Below are 19743 nucleotides of genomic sequence, written 5' to 3'. Positions count from 1 at the left end.
TTTTTGTTTTTCTATTTATTTATTTTTATTTTAGTGTCGAGTGCCTGTTGGTAACTGCTCCGGGGCGGAACCATGTTTCATCCTGACGGAGGAAAAAGTTCCGGGAACCCGGAAGTGAGCGGGGAGGACATTAAAGAACGGACCGGCACCCGCCGTTTGTTTTGTTATTTGTTGGTTAAAAAAAAACTGAAGCTGAAAGTGACGTCCGAGGAAATAAAACCCGGATCTGGTTCCTCCAAGACTTCAGAACCAGAACTGAGGCCGGACCTCCGAGCAGCGCGGGACTGGTTCTGCCGCCGCACAGGCTGCTGGGTAATATGATAACGTAGGGGCTGCGTTGATTGGAGCACCGCCGCGCGTGCAGGAGGAAAATAATAAAACAGAAGAAGAAGAAGAAGAAGGTTCGTCAGGATCCATAGATGAGTTTAAATAAAAGACTAAAGTTAGATTATTTAATGATCAGTAAACGGACCACCTGTCTCACTCTCTGTCCACAGCATGTCTGTCTCTCTGTCCGTGGAGAGAGACAGGATCCAGAGACAGGTGGAGGAGCTGGAGCAGAGTCTGTCTGCAACACACACTGAGATGGAGCTGCTGAGCAGTGAGACAGGTACCTGCCTGTCTGTCTGTCTGTCCCTGTGTCTGTCTGTCCACATGTCTGTCTCACACTGAGCTTGTGTCTCTTTGACCAGATGATGGGTCAGACAGTGAGGACGTGGAGCGTGTGGAGGACCAGGTGAGACAGGTGAGACTGTCCCAGCAGAGACGTGGTCCTCACAACCATAGCAACACTGATGTGTGTGTTCAGTCTGCAGCAGGTCTGTTGGTTCAAAGAGAAAAGATCCAGAAAGAGATCGAGAACCTGGAGAACGTCATCGGAGAACACAGCCCCGTCAGTGTCTCAGGTACCTGTCTGTCTGCCTGTCTACCTGTCTACCTGTCTGTCAGCCTGTCTGTCTGTCTGTCTGTCTGTCTGCCTGTCTACCTGTCTACCTGTCTGTCTGCCTGTCTGTCTGTCAGCCTGTCTGTCTGTCTGTCTGTCTGTCTGTCTACCTGTCTACCTGTCTGTCTGTCAGCCTGTCTGTCTGTCTGTCTGTCAGCCTGTCTGTCTGCCTGTCCACCTGTCTGTCTGTTTATCTGTCTACCTGTCTGTCTGTCTGTCTGTCTGTCTGTCTGTCTGTCTGTCTGTTTATCTGTCTGTCTGTCTGTCTACCTGTCTGTCTGTTTATCTGTTTATCTGTCTGTCTGTCTGTCTACCTGTCTGTCTGTCTGTCTGTTTATCTGTCTGTCTGTCTGTCTGTCTGTCAGCCTGTCTGTCAGCCTGTATGTCTGTCTACCTGTCTGTCTGTTTATCTGTATATCTGTCTGTCTGTCTGTCTGTCTACCTGTCTGTCTGTCTGTCTGTCAGCCTGTCTGTCTGTCTGTCTGTCTGTCTGTCTGCCTGTCTACCTGTCTACCTGTCTGTCTGCCTGTCTGTCTGTCAGCCTGTCTGTCTGTCTGTCTGTCTGTCTACCTGTCTACCTGTCTGTCTGCCTGTCCACCTGTCTGTCTGTTTATCTGTATATCTGTCTGTCTGTCTGTCTACCTGTCTGTCTGTCTGTCTGTCTGTTTATCTGTATATCTGTCTGTCTGTCTGTCTACCTGTCTGTCTGTCTGTCTGTCTGTTTATCTGTCTGTCTGTCTGTCTACCTGTCTGTCTGTTTATCTGTATATCTGTCTGTCTACCTGTCTGTCTGTCTGTCTGTCTGTCTGTCAGCCTGTCTGTCTGTTTATCTGTCTGTCTGTCTACCTGTCTGTCTACCTGTCTGTCAGCCTGTCTGTCTGTTTATCTGTATATCTGTCTACCTGTCTGTCTGTCTGTCTGTCTGTCTGTCTACCTGTCTACCTGTCTACTTGTCTGTCTGTCAGCCTGTCTACCTGTCTACCTGTCTGTCTGTTTATCTGTTTATCTGTCTGTCTGTCTGTCTACCTATCTGTCTGTCTACCTGTCTACCTGTGTGTCTACCTGTCTGTCTGCCTGTCTGCCTGTCTGTCTGTCTGTCTGTCTGTCTGTCTACCTGTCTGTCTGCCTGTCCACCTGTCTGTCTGTTTATCTGTATATCTGTCTGTCTGTCTGTCTGTCTGCCTGTCTGCCTGTCTGTCTGTCTGTCTACCTGTCTACCTGTCTGTCTGTTTATCTGTTTATCTGTCTGTCTGTCTGTCTACCTGTCTGTCTGTCTGTCTGTCTACCTGTCTACCTGTCTACCTGTGTGTCTACCTGTCTGTCTGCCTGTCTGCCTGTCTGTCTGTCTGTCTGTCTGTCTGTCTGTCTGTCTGTCTACCTGTCTGTCTGCCTGTCCACCTGTCTGTCTGTTTATCTGTATATCTGTCTGTCTGTCTGTCTGTCTACCTGACTGTCAGCCTGTCTGTCAGCCTGTCTGTCTGTCTGTCTACCTGTCTACCTGTCTGTCTGTCTGTCTGTCAGCCTGTCTGTCTGTCTGTATATCTGTCTGTCTGCCTGTCTACCTGTCTGTCTGTTTATCTGTATATCTGTCTGTCTGTCTGTCTGTCTACCTGACTGTCAGCCTGTCTGTCAGCCTGTCTGTCTGTCTACCTGTCTGTCTGTCTGTCTACCTGTCTACCTGTCTTCCTGTCTGTCTACCTGTCTGTCTGTCTGTCAGCCTGTCTGTCTACCTGTCTGTCTACCTGTCTGTCAGCCTGTCTGTCTACCTGACTGTCAGCCTGTCTGTCAGCCTGTCTGTCTACCTGTCTGTCTGTTTATCTGTATATCTGTCTGTCTGTCTGTCTACCTGTCTACCTGTCTGTCTACCTGTCTGTCTGTCAGCCTGTCTGTCTACCTGTCTGTCTGTTTATCTGTATATCTGTCTGTCTGTCTGTCTACCTGTCAGCCTGTCTGTCTACCTGTTTGTCAGCCTGTCTGTCTGTCTGTCTGTCTGTCTACCTGTCTACCTGTCTGTCTGTCTGTCTGTCTACCTGATGTCAGCCTGTCTGTCTGTCTGTCTGTCTGTCTGTCTACCTGTCTACCTGTCTGTCTGTCTGTCAGCCTGTCTGTCTGTCTGTCTGTCTGTCTACCTGTTTGTCAGCCTGTCTGTCTACCTGTCTACCTGTCTGTCTACCTGTCTATCTGTCTGTCTACCTGTCTGTCTGTCAGCCTGTCTGTCTGTCTGTCTGTCTGTCTGTGGATGTACAACACTACTAACCTGTCTGTCTGTCTGTCTGTCTGTCTTTCTGTCTGTCTGTGGATGTACAACACTACTAACCTGTCTGTCTGTCTGTCTGTCTGTCTGTCTGTCCACCTGTCTGTCTACCTGTCAGCCTGTCTGTCTACCTGTTTGTCAGCCTGTCTGTCTGTCTGTCTGTCTGTCTGTCTGTTTACCTGTCTACCTGTCTGTCTGTCAGCCTGTCTGTCTGTCTGTCTGTCTGTCCACCTGTCTGTCTACCTGTCAGCCTGTCTGTCTGTCTGTCTGTCTACCTGTCTACCTGTCTGTCTACCTGTCTATCTGTATGTCTACCTGTCTGTCTGTCAGCCTGTCTGTCTGTCTGTAAACTTAAATTCTGTTATTTCTGTGTTTGACAGACGATGCCAGCAGCAGTGATGAGGTCAGTAACTCTGTCAGTATTTCTGTCTGTAACTCTGCAGGGTTTCAATAACTGTGTCTCTATGTTTAGAGTGAACTCGGTCTGTCCATGTCCGTGGACTCGTGTCTTCAGATGAACCTCGTCTACCAGCAGGTGGTTCAGGACACTCTGGACCAGCTGGAGAAACTACTGACACACAACCAGAGACAGCAGGTCAGTAGTGTTGTACAGACAGACAGACAGACAGACAGACAGACAGACAGACAGACAGACAGACAGACAGGTCAGTAGTGTCGTACATCCACAGACAGACAGAAAGACAGAAAGACAGACAGACAGACAGACAGACAGGTCAGTAGTGTCGTACATCCACAGACAGACAGAAAGACAGAAAGACAGACAGACAGACAGACAGACAGACAGACAGGTCAGTAGTGTCGTACATCCACAGACAGACAGAAAGACAGACAGGTAGACAAACAGACAGACAGACAGACAGGTCAGTAGTGTCGTACATCCACAGACAGACAGAAAGACAGAAAGACAGACAGACAGACAGACAGACAGGTCAGTAGTGTCGTACATCCACAGACAGACAGAAAGACAGACAGGTAGACAAACAGACAGACAGACAGACAGGTCAGTAGTGTCGTACATCCACAGACAGACAGACAGACAGACAGGTCAGTAGTGTTGTACATCCACAGACAGACAGACAGACAGACGGACAGACGGACAGACAGGTCAGTAGTGTCGTACATCAACAGACAGACAGACAGACAGGTAGACAGACAGACAGACAGACAGACAGACAGACAGACAGACAGGTCTGTAGTGTTGTACATCCACAGACAGACAGACAGACAGACAGACAGACAGACAGACAGACAGGCAGGTCAGTAGTGTCGTACATCCACAGACAGACAGACAGGCAGGCAGACAGACAGGTCAGTAGTGTCGTACATCCACAGACAGACAGACAGACAGACAGGTAGACAGACAGACAGACTGACAGGTCAGTAGTGTTGTACATCAGCAGACAGACAGACAGGTAGACAGACAGGTTAGTAGTGTTGTACATCCACAGACAGACAGACAGAAAGACAGACAGACAGACAGACAGGTCAGTAGTGTCGTACATCAACAGACAGACAGACAGACAGGTAGACAGACAGACAGACAGACAGACAGGTTAGTAGTGTTGTACATCCACAGACAGACAGAAAGACAGACAGACAGACAGACAGGTAGACAGACAGACAGACAGACAGACAGACAGGTCAGTAGTGTTGTACATCAGCAGACAGACAGACAGGTAGACAGACAGAAAGACAGACAGACAGACAGACAGGTCAGTAGTGTCGTACATCAACAGACAGACAGACAGACAGGTAGACAGACAGACAGACAGACAGACAGGTTAGTAGTGTTGTACATCCACAGACAGACAGAAAGACAGACAGACAGACAGACAGACAGGTAGACAGACAGACAGACAGACAGACAGACAGACAGACAGACAGGTCAGTAGTGTTGTACATCCACAGACAGACAGACAGACAGACAGGTCAGTAGTGTCGTACATCAACAGACAGACAGACAGGTCAGTAGTGTCGTACATCCACAGACAGACAGACAGGTCAGTAGTGTCGTACATCCACAGACAGACAGACAGGTCAGTAGTGTCGTACATCAACAGACAGACAGACAGGTCAGTAGTGTCGTACATCCACAGACAGACAGACAGGTCAGTAGTGTCGTAAATCCACAGACAGACAGACAGGTCAGTAGTGTCGTACATCCACAGACAGACAGACAGGTCAGTAGTGTTGTACATCAACAGACAGACAGACAGACAGACAGACAGGTCAGTAGTGTCGTACATCAACAGACAGACAGACAGACAGACAGGTCAGTAGTGTTGTACATCAACAGACAGACAGACAGACAGACAGGTCAGTAGTGTCGTACATCCACAGACAGACAGACAGACAGACAGGTCAGTAGTGTTGTACATCAACAGACAGACAGACAGACAGACAGGTCAGTAGTGTTGTACATCAACAGACAGACAGACAGACAGACAGACAGACAGGTCAGTAGTGTCGTACATCCACAGACGGACAGACAGGTCAGTAGTGTCGTACATCCACAGACAGACAGACAGACAGACAGGTCAGTAGTGTCGTACATCCACAGACAGACAGACAGGTCAGTAGTGTTGTACATCAACAGACAGACAGACAGACAGACAGGTCAGTAGTGTCGTACATCAACAGACAGACAGACAGACAGACAGGTCAGTAGTGTTGTACATCAACAGACAGACAGACAGACAGACAGGTCAGTAGTGTCGTACATCCACAGACAGACAGACAGACAGACAGGTCAGTAGTGTTGTACATCAACAGACAGACAGACAGACAGACAGGTCAGTAGTGTTGTACATCAACAGACAGACAGACAGACAGACAGGTCAGTAGTGTTGTACATCAACAGACAGACAGGTCAGTAGTGTCGTACATCCACAGACAGACAGACAGACAGACAGACAGACAGACAGGTCAGTAGTGTCGTACATCCACAGACAGACAGACAGACAGACAGACAGGTCAGTAGTGTCGTACATCCACAGACAGACAGACAGACAGACAGACAGACAGACAGGTCAGTAGTGTTGTACATCCACAGACAGACAGACAGACAGACAGACAGGTCAGTAGTGTCGTACATCCACAGACAGACAGACAGACAGACAGACAGGTCAGTAGTGTCGTACATCCACAGACAGACAGACAGGTCAGTAGTGTTGTACATCAACAGACAGACAGACAGGTCAGTAGTGTCGTACATCAACAGACGGACAGGTTGATATACCTGTCTGTCCACCTGTCTCACACAGAAGGAGCTGGTGTCTCAGATGTGTGGACCAGTCAGAGAGACGTCCCGGGACCCCCCCCACTCGTCCTACCAGCAGCCCGTCAACATGTACCTGGGACGCTTCCTCAAACCGTACTTCAAGGACAAACTGACAGGACTGGTGAGACAGATGGACGCATCAGCATCAACACTCAGCACTCAGCTACTGACGGCCGACCAATGAGCTGCTTTCTCTGTCTGTGTCCAGGGTCCTCCAGCCAATCAGGAGGCAAAGGAGAAGGCCAGCAGGATGGCGGGATGTCTGGACGACAAGAAGCTGAAGATGAAACGATGTAGGAACACAAACACTCAGAGCGACTTAACAACTATCTTCTTAGTTCTCTCGTCTCATCTCACGTCGTCTAATGTCGTCTAATGTTGTCTCGTCTCAACTCGTCTCACGTCGTCTCGTCTCACGTCATCTCATCTCACGTCATCTCACATCATCTCATCTCACCTCATCTCACGTCATCTCGTCTCGTGTCGTCTCATGTCGTCTCATGTCATCTCACATTGTGTCAAGTCATCTTGTCTCATGTTGTCTCATGTTGTCTCATGTTGTCTCATGTCGTCTCACGTCGTCCCATATCGTCCCATATCGTCTCACGTCGTCTTGTCTCATCACGTCTCACGTCGTCTCATCTCTTGTTGTCCCATGTCGCTTTATGTCGTCTCAACTCGTCTCACGTCGTTTCACATCGTCTCGTGCCATCTCGTCTTATCTCGTCTCACGTCATCTCGTCTCAAACCTCCTTCCGTCATCTCACATCAAAAGTCTCACATTGTATCACGTCATCTCGTCTCACGTCATCTCACGTCATCTCGTCTCATGTCGTCTCATGTCATCTCACGTCATCTCGTCTCGTGTCGTCTCATGTCGTCTCATGTCATCTCGTCTCGTGTCGTCCCATATCATCTCATGTCTCAAGTCATCTCGTCTCACGTCGTGTCACGTCGTCTCGTCTTGTGTCGTCTCATGTCTTCTCACGTCGTCTCGCGCCATCTCGTCTCATGTCGTCTCACATGTCATCTCCATCATCTCATCACACGTCATCTCGTCTCGTGTCGTCCCATATCGTCTCACGTCGTCTCACGTCATCTTGTCTCATGTTGTCCCATATCGTCTCACGTCGTCTCACATCATCTCGTCTCACATCGTCTTCTGTCATCTCACGTCAAAAGTTTCACGTCGTCTTGTCGTTTCAACTCCTCTCACATCATTTCGTCCCATGTGTCATCTCATCTCGCCTCACGTCATCTTATGTCGTCTCACGTCGTCTCGTCTCATGTTGCGTTCAGGGGAGAGCTGGCAGAAGACTCTTCTGATCCACTCAGTGTCCACAGACAGTCTGAAGAGACTCCTCCAGCCCAAACTGTCCAGGTAACGTCCCTTCTGATTTGGTTATTGATTCATGAAGTAAGATTAATTGATTTGACTCGTTAGCTTGATGGTGACGTGTCTGTCTCTCAGGGTGGACTACCTGAGTCAGAAGCTGTCCTCAGCAGACGAGAGAGACAGACAGCAGCTCAGAGAGCAGATTGACAGTTTGGAGAAAGAGATCGACCTGATCAGGTACAGGAGGGACTAACGAGTTCATCACAGGTTCATTAATGAGTTTATTAACGAGTGTGTTCTGATTGGTCAGAGGGAAAAAGGAGGAGGAGCTGATTGGTGATCGCTATGAAGAACATGACTGGCAGAAGATCTCCAACATTGATGTGAGTCTGAAACCAATCAGTCAGTCAGCTGATCAGTCAGTCAGTCAGCTGATCAGTCGTATTCTGTCCTCTCAGTTTGAAGGGACGAGGGATGCTGAGGACATCCGCTGTTTCTGGCAGAACTTCCTTCATCCGTCCATCAACAAGACTCGTTGGAGTAAAGAGGAGGTTCAAGATCTGAAGGACGTCACCAGGAGACACGGAGACAGACACTGGGTCCAGATCTCTGAGGAGCTGGGGGTGACTGTCTGTCTGTCTCTCGACCTGTCTGTCTGTCTCTCTACCTGTCTGTCTTTCTCTGACCTGTCTCTCTCTCTCTCTCTCTCTCTCTCTCTCTCTCTGTCTATCTGTCTGTCTCAGACTGGACGGACAGCCTTCATGTGTCTCCAGATGTTCCAGAGGTTTGTCTCCGTCTCGTTGAAACGTGGCAGTTGGACTCCGGCTGAAGACGCTTTGCTCAGAGAGCTGGTCGACAAGATGAGGATCGGAAACTTCATCCCGTACACACAGAGTAAAATAATTCATTATGAAGGGTGTAACAGTACACACAAGGCACAACGGGAAAAGAACACACATTCATTCATGTTGTTCATACAGAGGAAAAGAAAAAGCACAACTTGTTGTAGTGATAAACTGAGGGAGTCAGGTAGAAGAAACATTATCAATGTTGTATTAAACAGTAAAATGTAAACAGTGAACAAACTCTCACATTAGTAATACTGTCAAACGAGTCAAACAGATATTTCAAATAGAAGCAAAACTGAAAATCTCTTGAACATATTACAGAATAAATAATGAGTCTTATGACAGCTGGGATAGGCTCCAGCAGACCCCCGCGACCCTTAACAGGAATAATGAGTCTTATGTGCGTTAGCATGTTTGATGTGTTTCCAGCGACGTACTCCACCTCCACCAAACATCGTGGGCAGACAGTCTTTGTCCCGTCCACCACTCGTCCCATCACCGTTATGTTGCACCAGGAACCAAAGTGTTCCCACACTGGTGATTTAGATGAAGCTCCACACTCTCAATGACTTTTCTTCTTCGTCTGTTTTTCGTCTTCTGTAGGCTAATGACGTTAGCTGGCAGCTTTTAGCTCATTACTGCCACCTGGACCGAAGTGAGGACTCCACTTTTTCTTTTATTTAATAAACTATTCACTCAGACGTATTCACCGTGTGACTGCGTCAGAGGTTGCGCTAGACTTTTTTGTTGTCGGTCATTTTGACTGACGGGGTCATAAAAATCCCGTCATAATCTATTTTTTTTAAATGATAATAAAGACATATTCGATAGCATTTAATTTTCATTAAAGTTTCATTAACCTTAAGTTCTTTTTTCAGAACAGTGTTGACTTTAAATGGTAACAAAAAAAAAATAAAAAAAGTTATACCTCGTATCGTGTCCTCCTCCTAGCGCTAACAGCTCTTAGACGGCACCGCAGGGTTGAAGTGCTGCGGTGGTATGCAGATTCCATTTTGGTAGCCGTTAGCTGCATAGACATAGACATATATATTATATATATGGTCTATGGTTAGCCGAGCTCTGACGTGTGCATCAGTATAATCGGTGTACCAGGAAATCGTGCACCGACAAAAGTTCCGCGATGTTTGGGACGCAGACTGTGATTAGAGACAAGAGCCAATTAATGAGGTCACTCGCCACCAAGTGGTCAGGGTGTGAATTACAATCTGTCAAAATGACGGACGACCTTCAGATTTTTCCGACACATTTAAAAAAAAAACGGTCAATGACGGAAAATATTCGGTTAACGCGACCCCTGGACTGCGTGCACCGAACCGTGACACCCGTACCGTGACACCGCGGGACGATTACAAACACCGTTACACCCCTACTCATTATTAACCATTAATAATTAATAATCACAATCACATTCAGACTTGTTAATTATTGGTCATTTGACCTGTCTGTCTCTCTGTCTCTGTCCCTGTCTCTCTGTCTCTGTCCCTGTCTCTCTGTCTCTCTCTCTTTGTCTCTGTCGCTGTCCCTGTCTCTCTGTCTCTGTCTCTGTCAGTGAGTTACTTCATGGAGGGCCGTGACCCAGCTCAGCTGATCTACAGGTGGAACCAGGTTTTGGACCCGAGCCTGAAGAAAGGACCTTGGACCAAAGAGGAGGACCAGGTGTGTAAGGGGCGGGGCTAAGTTACCTTAGGTCCTGGTTCTGAGTCATTCTGGAGACATTTATTGTTACTGATGGACATGATGATTACATTGTACCTGTCTGTCTCTCTACCTGTCTATCTGTCCGTCTCTCTACCTGTCTACCTGTCTGTCTCTCTACCTGTCTGTCTGTCTACCTGTCTGTCTCTCTGCCCGTCTACCTGTCTGTCTCTCTGTCTCTCTACCTGTCTGTCTGTCTACCTGTCTGTCTCTCTACCTGTCTACCTGTCTGTCTCTCTACCTGTCTGTCTGTCTACCTGTCTGTCTCTCTGCCCGTCTACCTGTCTGTCTCTCTGTCTCTCTACCTGTCTGTCTGTCTACCTGTCTGTCTCTCTGCCCGTCTACCTGTCTGTCTCTCTACCTGTCTACCTGTCAGCTGCTGCTGTCTGCCGTGTCTCGGTACGGGGAGAAGAACTGGTGGAAGATCCGGTTGGAGGTTCCTGGACGGACTGACAGCGCCTGCAGAGACAGGTGAGACTGGAGGACAGAGTCTGTCTCGGTGTCTCAGTCAACATGTCTCAGGGTTTGTTTGTCTCCAGGTATCACGACTGTCTGAAGGAGGGGACAAAGAGAGGACTGTTTGACAGTCAGGAGAAGGACCTGCTGCAGCAGCTGGTGGACAAACATGGAGTCGGTGGGTCATGAAACCACGAGCCAGTATTACGTAACCTCTGTGACATGTGACCAGGATAGACTAGAGGAGAACTCAGCTGATCAAACCAATGACTCCCTGGTCCTCTGACCTATGACCTCTGACCTCTGACCTCTGACCTATCGTTGTCTTCCTGTCGTCACGTCTCAGGTCGCTGGGCGAAGATCGCTGCTGAGATCCCTCACCGGACCGATGCCCAGTGTCTGAGGGAGTGGAGGAGACTGAGCAAACGTCCTGCTCAGGTACGCTCACCTGACCCCTGACCCCTGACCCCTGACCCCCTGACCCCCTGACCACCTGACCCCTGACCCCTGACCCCTGTACCTCCTCGCTGTGACTAAACTGACACTTTGATTGTCTACAGCAGAAAGCAACGAGACGACGCAGCGGTCAAACAAAGGAGACCATGAGAGTAGAGAAGGTCGTGAGAGGACGACTGAAGACAGTGATGGAGGAGCAGAGCAGTGAGGAGGAGGACGAGGAGACGGTGGTGGAGTACATGGACAGTGATGAAGAGAAGAAGAAGAAGGAGAAGATGGTGGAAGTGGGAAGGACTGAGGAAGAGGAGGAGGACAAGGAGTATGTCGTCCCTCCGATGCAGGACTGGGTTCCTGTGGACAGAGCTCAGAGTTTCTCCTTCCTTAGCTTCCGTCCCGTGGCGTTGCCGTCCTCCTCCGCCGGCGCTCAGGGTGGACTTCCTGTCCGCTCGACCGTGGTGGGGAGGTTTGGGCGCTCGGTGGTGGTGGGACCAGCCCCTCGGGTTCTGAAGTGGGAGGAGCGTCACGGCAGCGGCACCATGATGATGGTGTCGCCGGACCAGCTCCGAGCCCACCTGACCCGCCAGGCCAACAAGTTCAACAACCAGAGCCAGCGCCGAGTCCAGACGGGCCGCCGGGCCGCCCCAGCCCGGGTCACGGACACCGGGGTGGACTACGAGCTACAGGCCGCCGTGACGCCCTGGATCGGGAACCTGCTGATTCCGGCGAAAAGCCGTCTGACGGTGACGGACGCCGTGAGGGAGCGAGCGGAGAAGACCGGACTGTCCTCCACGCCCGTCTTCCTCCTCTTCCTCCGGGTCTTGTGTGTGGACGCCGCCGGCTGTAAGGAGGTCATTGAGCAGAGGAAGAGGGGCGTGGTCTTACTGACTCCACCCCCCGACCCAGCATCGGTCAAGGTGAAGAACCTGAAGACAGTGGCAGGAATGCTCCAGCAGAGGGAGCTCATGAAGCAGAGGAACCAGAACCGACCCGGTCCCGCTACCTCCACCATGACCTCATCTCCACCCAGACCTCCTCCTCCTGTCTCTGTGGTCTCCATCCTCCAGAACGTCTCCCCCACGTCCAACCAACGCACCCAGAACCTCACCCTACTCCCCCCCCCCTTCCAGAACCAGACCGGTACCCCTGCTAGCACTGTAACCAAGGTAACCGTCCTCAGTGTTGGCCCGGTAGACGAGGACATGTTGGACCAGACATCCTCTGAATGTCTCTCTTGGTTTTTGTCTTTCAGGCTGAAGACAGGAGGATGTCAGACCCTCAGACCGTCCTCCTCCTTCCTCCTCCTGTCCAGCTGCGAGCCCCCCCGCATCCTCTCCTGGTGGAGGCTCCTCCCCTCACCCTGGCCCCTCCCCCCTCCATCCTGACCAATCAACAAACTGCTTCCTCCACTTCAGGCTCCACCCCCAGCCATCCAAACCCCCCTCCTCCAGTCCCTGTCCCCAGAACTACTCCAAAAGGTCGGGGGAAGAAGAGGGGGAGGGGGGAGGAGCAACAGAGTGTGACGAGCAGTCAGGACGACCAGTCAGGGGGCGGGACGGGTCCAGGTGAGACACAGGAACGAAAGAGGGTCCGTAAACCAAGTCAGAAAGCCCGAGCTCTGCAGGAGGTTCTGGAGGCCAAGGTGAGACCAGGACCGGTCCAGGAACACTGGACTCACCTCCTCGTCTGTCTGTCTCCTCCTCTGTCTCCTCGTCTGTCTCCTCGTCTGTCTCCTCGTCTGTCTCCTCCTCGTCTCGTGTCCTCCTCCTCTGTCTCCTCCTGTCTCCTCCTCCTTGTCTCATGTCCTCCTCCTTTGTCTCCTCCTCGTCTGTCTGTCTCCTCCTCTGTCTCCTACTCCTCTGTCTCCTCCTCGTCTCGTGTCCTCCTCCTCTGTCTCCTCCTGTCTCCTCCTCCTTGTCTCATGTCCTCCTCCTTTGTCTCCTCCTCGCCTGTCTCCTCCACATCTTGTGTCTTCCTTGTCTCGTGTCCTCCTCCTCTGTCTCCTACTCCTCTGTCTCCTCCTCGTCTCGTGTCCTCCTCCTCTGTCTCCTCCTGTCTCCTCCTCCTTGTCTCATGTCCTCCTCCTCTGTCTCCTCCTCTGTCTCCTCCTGTCTCCTCCTCCTTGTCTCGTGTCCTCCTCCTCTGTCTCCTCCTGTCTCCTCCTCCTTGTCTCATGTCCTCCTCCTTTGTCTCCTCCTCGCCTGTCTCCTCCACATCTTGTGTCTTCCTTGTCTCGTGTCCTCCTCCTCTGTCTCCTACTCCTCTGTCTCCTCCTCGTCTCGTGTCCTCCTCCTCTGTCTCCTCCTGTCTCCTCCTCCTTGTCTCATGTCCTCCTCCTTTGTCTCCTCCTCGCCTGTCTCCTCCACATCTGGTGTCCTCCTCGTCTCGTGTCCCCCTCATCCATCTCCTCTGTCTTTGTTTCTCCAGTCTGTCTCCAGGAGGAAGAGGACGTCCCCAGGTCCTCAGGTGAAGCGTAGGCCCGGTTCTGGAGGACGTCTGGTACTACCGGCGCCTCCTCGGTTGAATCTACTTCCTGGTCAGTCCATGTGGCTCATGACTCCGTCCGGATTGGTCCAGCTGGCCGACGCCCCTCCCCAAGTTCTCCAGCTGGCGTTGATACCAAGCTCCCCCCTCCCACCGTCCCCCGTCCCAACACCTCTGAAGCCCCCCGACTTCGGCCTGAAGGCGATCAGACCTGTCAACCAGCCCTTTGGCCACGCCTCCTCCCCTTCCCCCATGCCTCCCCCCTGTCCCCCCCCAGCACTGTCGGTCAGAGTGGACCCGGCGCCGGCGCCTTCCCCCAGAAAGGAGACACTGACGTTTGACCCCTCCCTAATGTTCCTGGAGCCCCAGGAGGAGGTGCGTGATTGGCTGAATGGGCGGGGGGGCTTGGCCATACCTGGGGGGGGCGTGGCTCTGCCCTACTTGCCCCCCTTTCTCAGCAGTCTGAGCGCGCTCAGTGCGCTGCTCCGGGCCAAGAGGTCCCTGACCAAGTCGTCCCTGCAGCTCCTGCGCCAGGGATCAGAACCTCGACCCCGACGTGCCCCCCAACCCAAACCCAGACCGGACCGCACCAAGACCGCTTCCAGTCAGCCCCCACCAGACCTGCCAGACTCCACCTCTGACCCCCGACCAGCCACGCTCCCACCAGGTAACTCACCTGACCCCTGACCCCTGACCCACCTACACCTGACTCCTCTCTGATAACAAGCCAGGCGTGTTTGTTTTGTGTCCCTGCAGCTCCCTCTGTCAGCTCTGAACCCCGGGAGGAGGAGGAGGAGGAGGAGAAGAAGGAGAAGAAGGAGAAGGAGGAGGAGGAGGAGAAGAAGAAGAAGAAGAAGAAGGAGGAGGAGGAGGAGGAGGAGGAGGAGGAGGAGATGGTGGCGGCAGTGCGTCAACTGGTGGCCGAGCGTTTCTCAGGTAACCCCGCCTACCAGCTGCTGAAGGCTCGCTTCCTGTCCTGCTTCACTGTCCCCGCCCTCCTGGCCACCATCCAGCCAATCTCAGAGAAGACAGCAGCTTCCACAGCCAATCAGAAGGAGGAGGAGGAGCAGGAGGTGGAGGAGATGAAGAAAATCAAAGAGAGAGCCAGACAGAGAAGAAGAGGGAAGGTGAGTGGGAGCCAATCAGAACTCTACTGTACTACACCAACCCCATGGGACGGGTCAGGGGTCGGTCACGTTGGGGGTCAAGGGTCAGGGGGTCAAGGGTCAGGGGGTCAAGGGTCAGGTCACTAGATTTATAATAATAATAATAACAATAGATTAACTTTAAACAGTCGGAAACTGAAATGAGAAGAAATGAAATAAACACTTAAAGCAGTGGTTCCCAAAGTGGGGGGGCGCAGGGCGCGGCTGGAGTCCCACGGTACGGGAGTCAGTTTCACTGTTGGTAACGTGACAGGGACGGGATAGAGCAGATAATCAACGGGAGCGGGACGGAGCCAGAGATTAAATTAACAAATGACGCTGCAATGCGGCGAGCAGCCCAACGGGACGGGATCTGGGAGTCTGTCTCTAGGGATTTTGTGGGACAGGATTTTTTTGGGGGGGGGCAGTCACGTGATCGGGATATGACGGGAATTTTTTTGTGGGCTCGGGATGGGATGGGAGCAACAGTTGATTCCCGTGTCACCCTCTAGATGGAATGAATGAATAAAGGCCACTGCTAGTGACGGGCTCCCACACAAACACAAACCTGTTACACTGAACATAGTTACACAGTAAAGTTTACTGTTGTTTGTTCAGGTTGAGCTTTGTGTGAAATAAACTACAATAAACTACAATAAACTACAATAACTACAATAAACTACAATAAACTACAATAAACTACAATGGAGTCTGAAAACAAAATACGTTTCTTTGGGGGGGTGAAGATTTTCTTATGTACCAACGGGGCCAGCAGAGAAAGTCTGGGAACCACTGAGTGAATATCAACACGACAGAGAATGAAGCCTGAGGTCCAGTCAGGATGAACACATGAACACAGTCAATATGAACACATGAACACATGAACACAGTCAGGATGAACACATGAACACATGAACACAGTCAGGATGAACACATGAACACAGTCAGGATGAACACATGAACACAGTCAAGATGAACACATGAACACAGTCAGGATGAACACATGAACACAGTCAAGATGAACACATGAACACAGTCAAGATGAACACATGAACACATGAACACAGTCAAGATGAACACATGAACACAGTCAGGATGAACACATGAACACAGTCAAGATGAACACATGAACACAGTCAGGATGAACACATGAACACAGTCAAGATGAACACATGAACACAGTCAAGATGAACACATGAAGACAGTCAGGATGAACACATGAACACAGTCAGTATGAACACATGAACACAGTCAATATGAACACATGAACACATGAACACAGTCAGTATGAACACATGAACACAGTCAGTATGAACACATGAACACAGTCAATATGAACACATGAACACAGTCAGGATGAACACATGAACACATGAACACAGTCAGGATGAACACATGAACACATGAACACAGTCAGGATGAACACATGAACAGTCAGGATGACCACATGAAGACACTCAGTATGAACACATGAACACAGTCAGGATGAACACATGAACACAGTCAGGATGAACACATGAACAGTCAAGATGAACACATGAACACAGTCAAGATGAACACATGAACACAGTCAATATGAACACATGAACACATGAACACAGTCAGGATGAACACATGAACACATGAACACAGTCAGGATGAACACATGAACACAGTCAAGATGAACACATGAACACAGTCAGGATGAACACATGAACACAGTCAATATGAACACATGAACACATGAACACAGTCAATATGAACACATGAACACAGTCAGTATGAACACATGAACACAGTCAATATGAACACATGAACACATGAACACAGTCAGGATGAACGCATGAACACAGTCAATATGAACACATGAACACAGTCAGTATGAACACATGAACACATGAACACAGTCAAGATGAACACATGAACACAGTCAAGATGAACACATGAACACAGTCAGGATGAACACATGAACACAGTCAATATGAACACATGAACACATGAACACAGTCAATATGAACACATGAACACAGTCAGTATGAACACATGAACACAGTCAATATGAACACATGAACACATGAACACAGTCAGGATGAACGCATGAACACAGTCAATATGAACACATGAACACAGTCAGTATGAACACATGAAGACAGTCAACATGAACACATGAACACAGTCAGGATGAACACATGAACACAGTCAGGATGAACACATGAACACAGTCAGGATGAACACATGAACACAGTCAATATGAACACATGAACACATGAACACAGTCAGTATGAACACATGAAGACAGTCAACATGAACACATGAACACAGTCAGGATGAACACATGAACACATGAACACAGTCAGGATGAACACATGAACACAGTCAATATGAACACATGAACACAGTCAATATGAACACATGAACACATGAACACAGTCAGGATGAACACATGAACACAGTCAGTATGAACACATGAACACAGTCAATATGAACACATGAACACATGAACACAGTCAGGATGAACACATGAACACAGTCAGTATGAACACATGAACACAGTCAATATGAACACATGAACACAGTCAGTATGAACACATGAACACATGAACACAGTCAATATGAACACATGAACACAGTCAGTATGAACACATGAACACATGAACACAGTCAGGATGAACACATGAACACAGTCAGTATGAACACATGAACACAGTCAATATGAACACATGAACACAGTCAGTATGAACACATGAACACATGAACACAGTCAGGATGAACACATGAACACATGAACACAGTCAGTATGAACACATGAACACATGAACACAGTCAGTATGAACACATGAACACAGTCAGTATGAACACATGAACACATGAACACAGTCAGTATGAACACATGAACACATGAACAGTCAGGATGAACACATGAACACAGTCAATATGAACACATGAACACAGTCAGTATGAACACATGAACACATGAACACAGTCAGGATGAACACATGAAGACATAAATCATATGAAATGATTAAGCTCCTCCCACAGACAGAGGACTGGTCACATGGCGTTGTTGGTGGCTAGCACAGGATGCTAACCTTAACATGATGAAATGACTTCATCCTGTCACTTCTGTTAATAAAGAGAAGTTGTTTTAATCTGTGAACGTTCTGATTGGTTTATAGACGTCCTGGTTTACTTCCTGGTTCCTCTCTACCTCCTCCTCTGTCTCTGCTTTATTTATTTATTTACTTCCTGTTTCTACACCTGTAACCTGATGAGTAAATAATAAATCACTGGTCGTCTCCGTCTGTCCTCAGACGTCCTCTCTGCTGTGCGACAGCTCCAGAGATTCGGCCGCTCTTTTCTCAGGGATCATGGGATCAATGAGACCCTCCACAGACCAGACCGGACCGGACCAGAGCAGCAGGACCTCCACTGAGTTGGTTTAGTTGATGGTCCCTGAATGCACCGACACATGAAACCCCCCTGGTCTGTCTGGACTGAGCTCTGTGCTGCGTTCAGGAACCTCAGGATCACTTTTATTCAGTTGCACTAAAACATTTCAGTTGTTTTCTAATAAAGACGTTAAAGGAAGTCCATTCGTCTGTTTGTCTCTGGGGACACTGACACAGAAAAGACAGAAGAGACAGGACAGGAGGAAGGAGATAAACATCCATCTGACTAAAGCGTACATAATTATAATAATAATAATCTATCTATAAATCAAGAAGCGTCTGTGTGTCTGTCTGTCTGTGGCACGCATATCTCGCGAACCGTTGGCCCGATGGATTTGAAACTGGGCAGGTGTCTCGCTACGGGCACGAAGATGTGCACTGCTAAGTTTGACGTTGTTTGGATAAGAAATGTAAAATATATCGGTAAAATAGGTTTTCTCCGCTCTAATATTTCCACTAATCCTCATTCACAGCACCTGTAGGCTCCCACTGTAGGAATACATACTTCTGACGGGCTCTGGGCCTCTCTGAGGGAGAGGGAGGAGGTGACAACATGGAGGAGATCTGAGGGAGGAGGAGGATCTGAGGGAGAGGGAGGAGGTGACAACATGGAGGAGATCTGAGGGAGGAGGAGGATCTGAGGGAGCAGGAGGAGGTGACAACATGGAGGAGATCTGAGGGAGGAGGAGGATCTGAGGGAGAGGGAGGAGGTGACAACATGGAGGAGATCTGAGGGAGGAGGAGGATCTGAGGGAGAGGGAGGAGGTGACAACATGGAGGAGATCTGAGGGAGGAGGAGGATCTGAGGGAGAGGGAGGAGGTGACAACATGGAGGAGATCTGAGGGAGGAGGAGGATCTGAGGGAGAGGGAGGAGGTGACAACATGGAGGAGATCTGAGGGAGGAGGAGGATCTGAGGGAGAGGGAGGAGGTGACAACATGGAGGAGATCTGAGGGAGGAGGAGGATCTGAGGGAGAGGGAGGAGGTGACAACATGGAGGAGATCTGAGGGAGGAGGAGGATCTGAGGGAGAGGGAGGAGGTGACAACATGGAGGAGATCTGAGGGAGGAGGAGGATCTGAGGGAGAGGGAGGAGGTGACAACATGGAGGAGATCTGAGGGAGGAGGAGGATCTGAGGGAGAGGGAGGAGGTGACAACATGGAGGAGATCTGAGCGAGGAGGAGGATCTGAGGGAACGGGAGGAGGTGACAACATGGAGGAGATCTGAGGGAGGAGGAGGATCTGAGGGAGAGGGAGTAGGTGACAACATGGAGGAGATCTGAGGGAGGAGGAGGATCTGAGGGAGAGGGAGGAGGTGACAACATGGAGGAGATCTGAGCGAGGAGGAGGATCTGAGGGAGCGGGAGGAGGTGACAACA

The 19743-nt window shown here is 49.9% G+C and overlaps 1 protein-coding gene across 13 annotated transcripts; it reads left to right on the top strand.

The window, feature by feature from the left end:
• The first annotated feature begins 75 nt into the window (after positions 1-75).
• Positions 76-18503, top strand: snapc4 (small nuclear RNA activating complex, polypeptide 4). 13 transcript variants are annotated; one of them, XM_084552115.1, is made up of 21 exons: positions 76-610; positions 693-736; positions 809-905; positions 3578-3600; positions 3670-3792; positions 6482-6619; positions 6707-6791; positions 7798-7879; positions 7970-8071; positions 8145-8217; positions 8293-8457; positions 8578-8728; positions 10253-10359; positions 10775-10869; positions 10938-11032; positions 11201-11292; positions 11418-12473; positions 12560-12949; positions 13735-14458; positions 14548-14918; positions 18227-18503. In XM_084552115.1, the coding sequence occupies exons 1-21, from the start codon at positions 499-501 to the stop codon at positions 18356-18358; spliced, it is 4257 nt and encodes a 1418-aa protein (XP_084408241.1). In that variant the 5' UTR covers positions 76-498; the 3' UTR covers positions 18359-18503. The 13 variants fall into 13 exon arrangements, with proteins under 13 accessions (XP_084408241.1, XP_084408240.1, XP_084408239.1 ...); XM_084552114.1 differs by having other exon boundaries at positions 11415-12473; XM_084552113.1 differs by having other exon boundaries at positions 693-745; positions 11415-12473.
• The last annotated feature ends 1240 nt before the right edge of the window (positions 18504-19743 follow it).

This window comes from Chelon labrosus, assembly GCF_963514085.1.
Source record: "Chelon labrosus genome assembly, chromosome: 9".
Classification (NCBI taxonomy): domain Eukaryota; kingdom Metazoa; phylum Chordata; class Actinopteri; order Mugiliformes; family Mugilidae; genus Chelon; species Chelon labrosus.
Note: the sequence above shows the minus strand (reverse complement) of the source record. Positions and strands in the feature narration are given on the sequence as shown.

Coding starts and splice junctions, on each gene's coding strand:
- snapc4 (XM_084552116.1), top strand. CDS start 499: ATGTCTGTCTCTCTGTCCGTGGAGAGAGACAGGATCCAGAGACAGGTG. Junction 6,620..6,706: donor AGGACAAACTGACAGGACTG/GTGAGACAGATG, acceptor GTCTGTGTCCAG/GGTCCTCCAGCCAATCAGGA. Junction 10,870..10,937: donor GACAGCGCCTGCAGAGACAG/GTGAGACTGGAG, acceptor GTTTGTCTCCAG/GTATCACGACTGTCTGAAGG.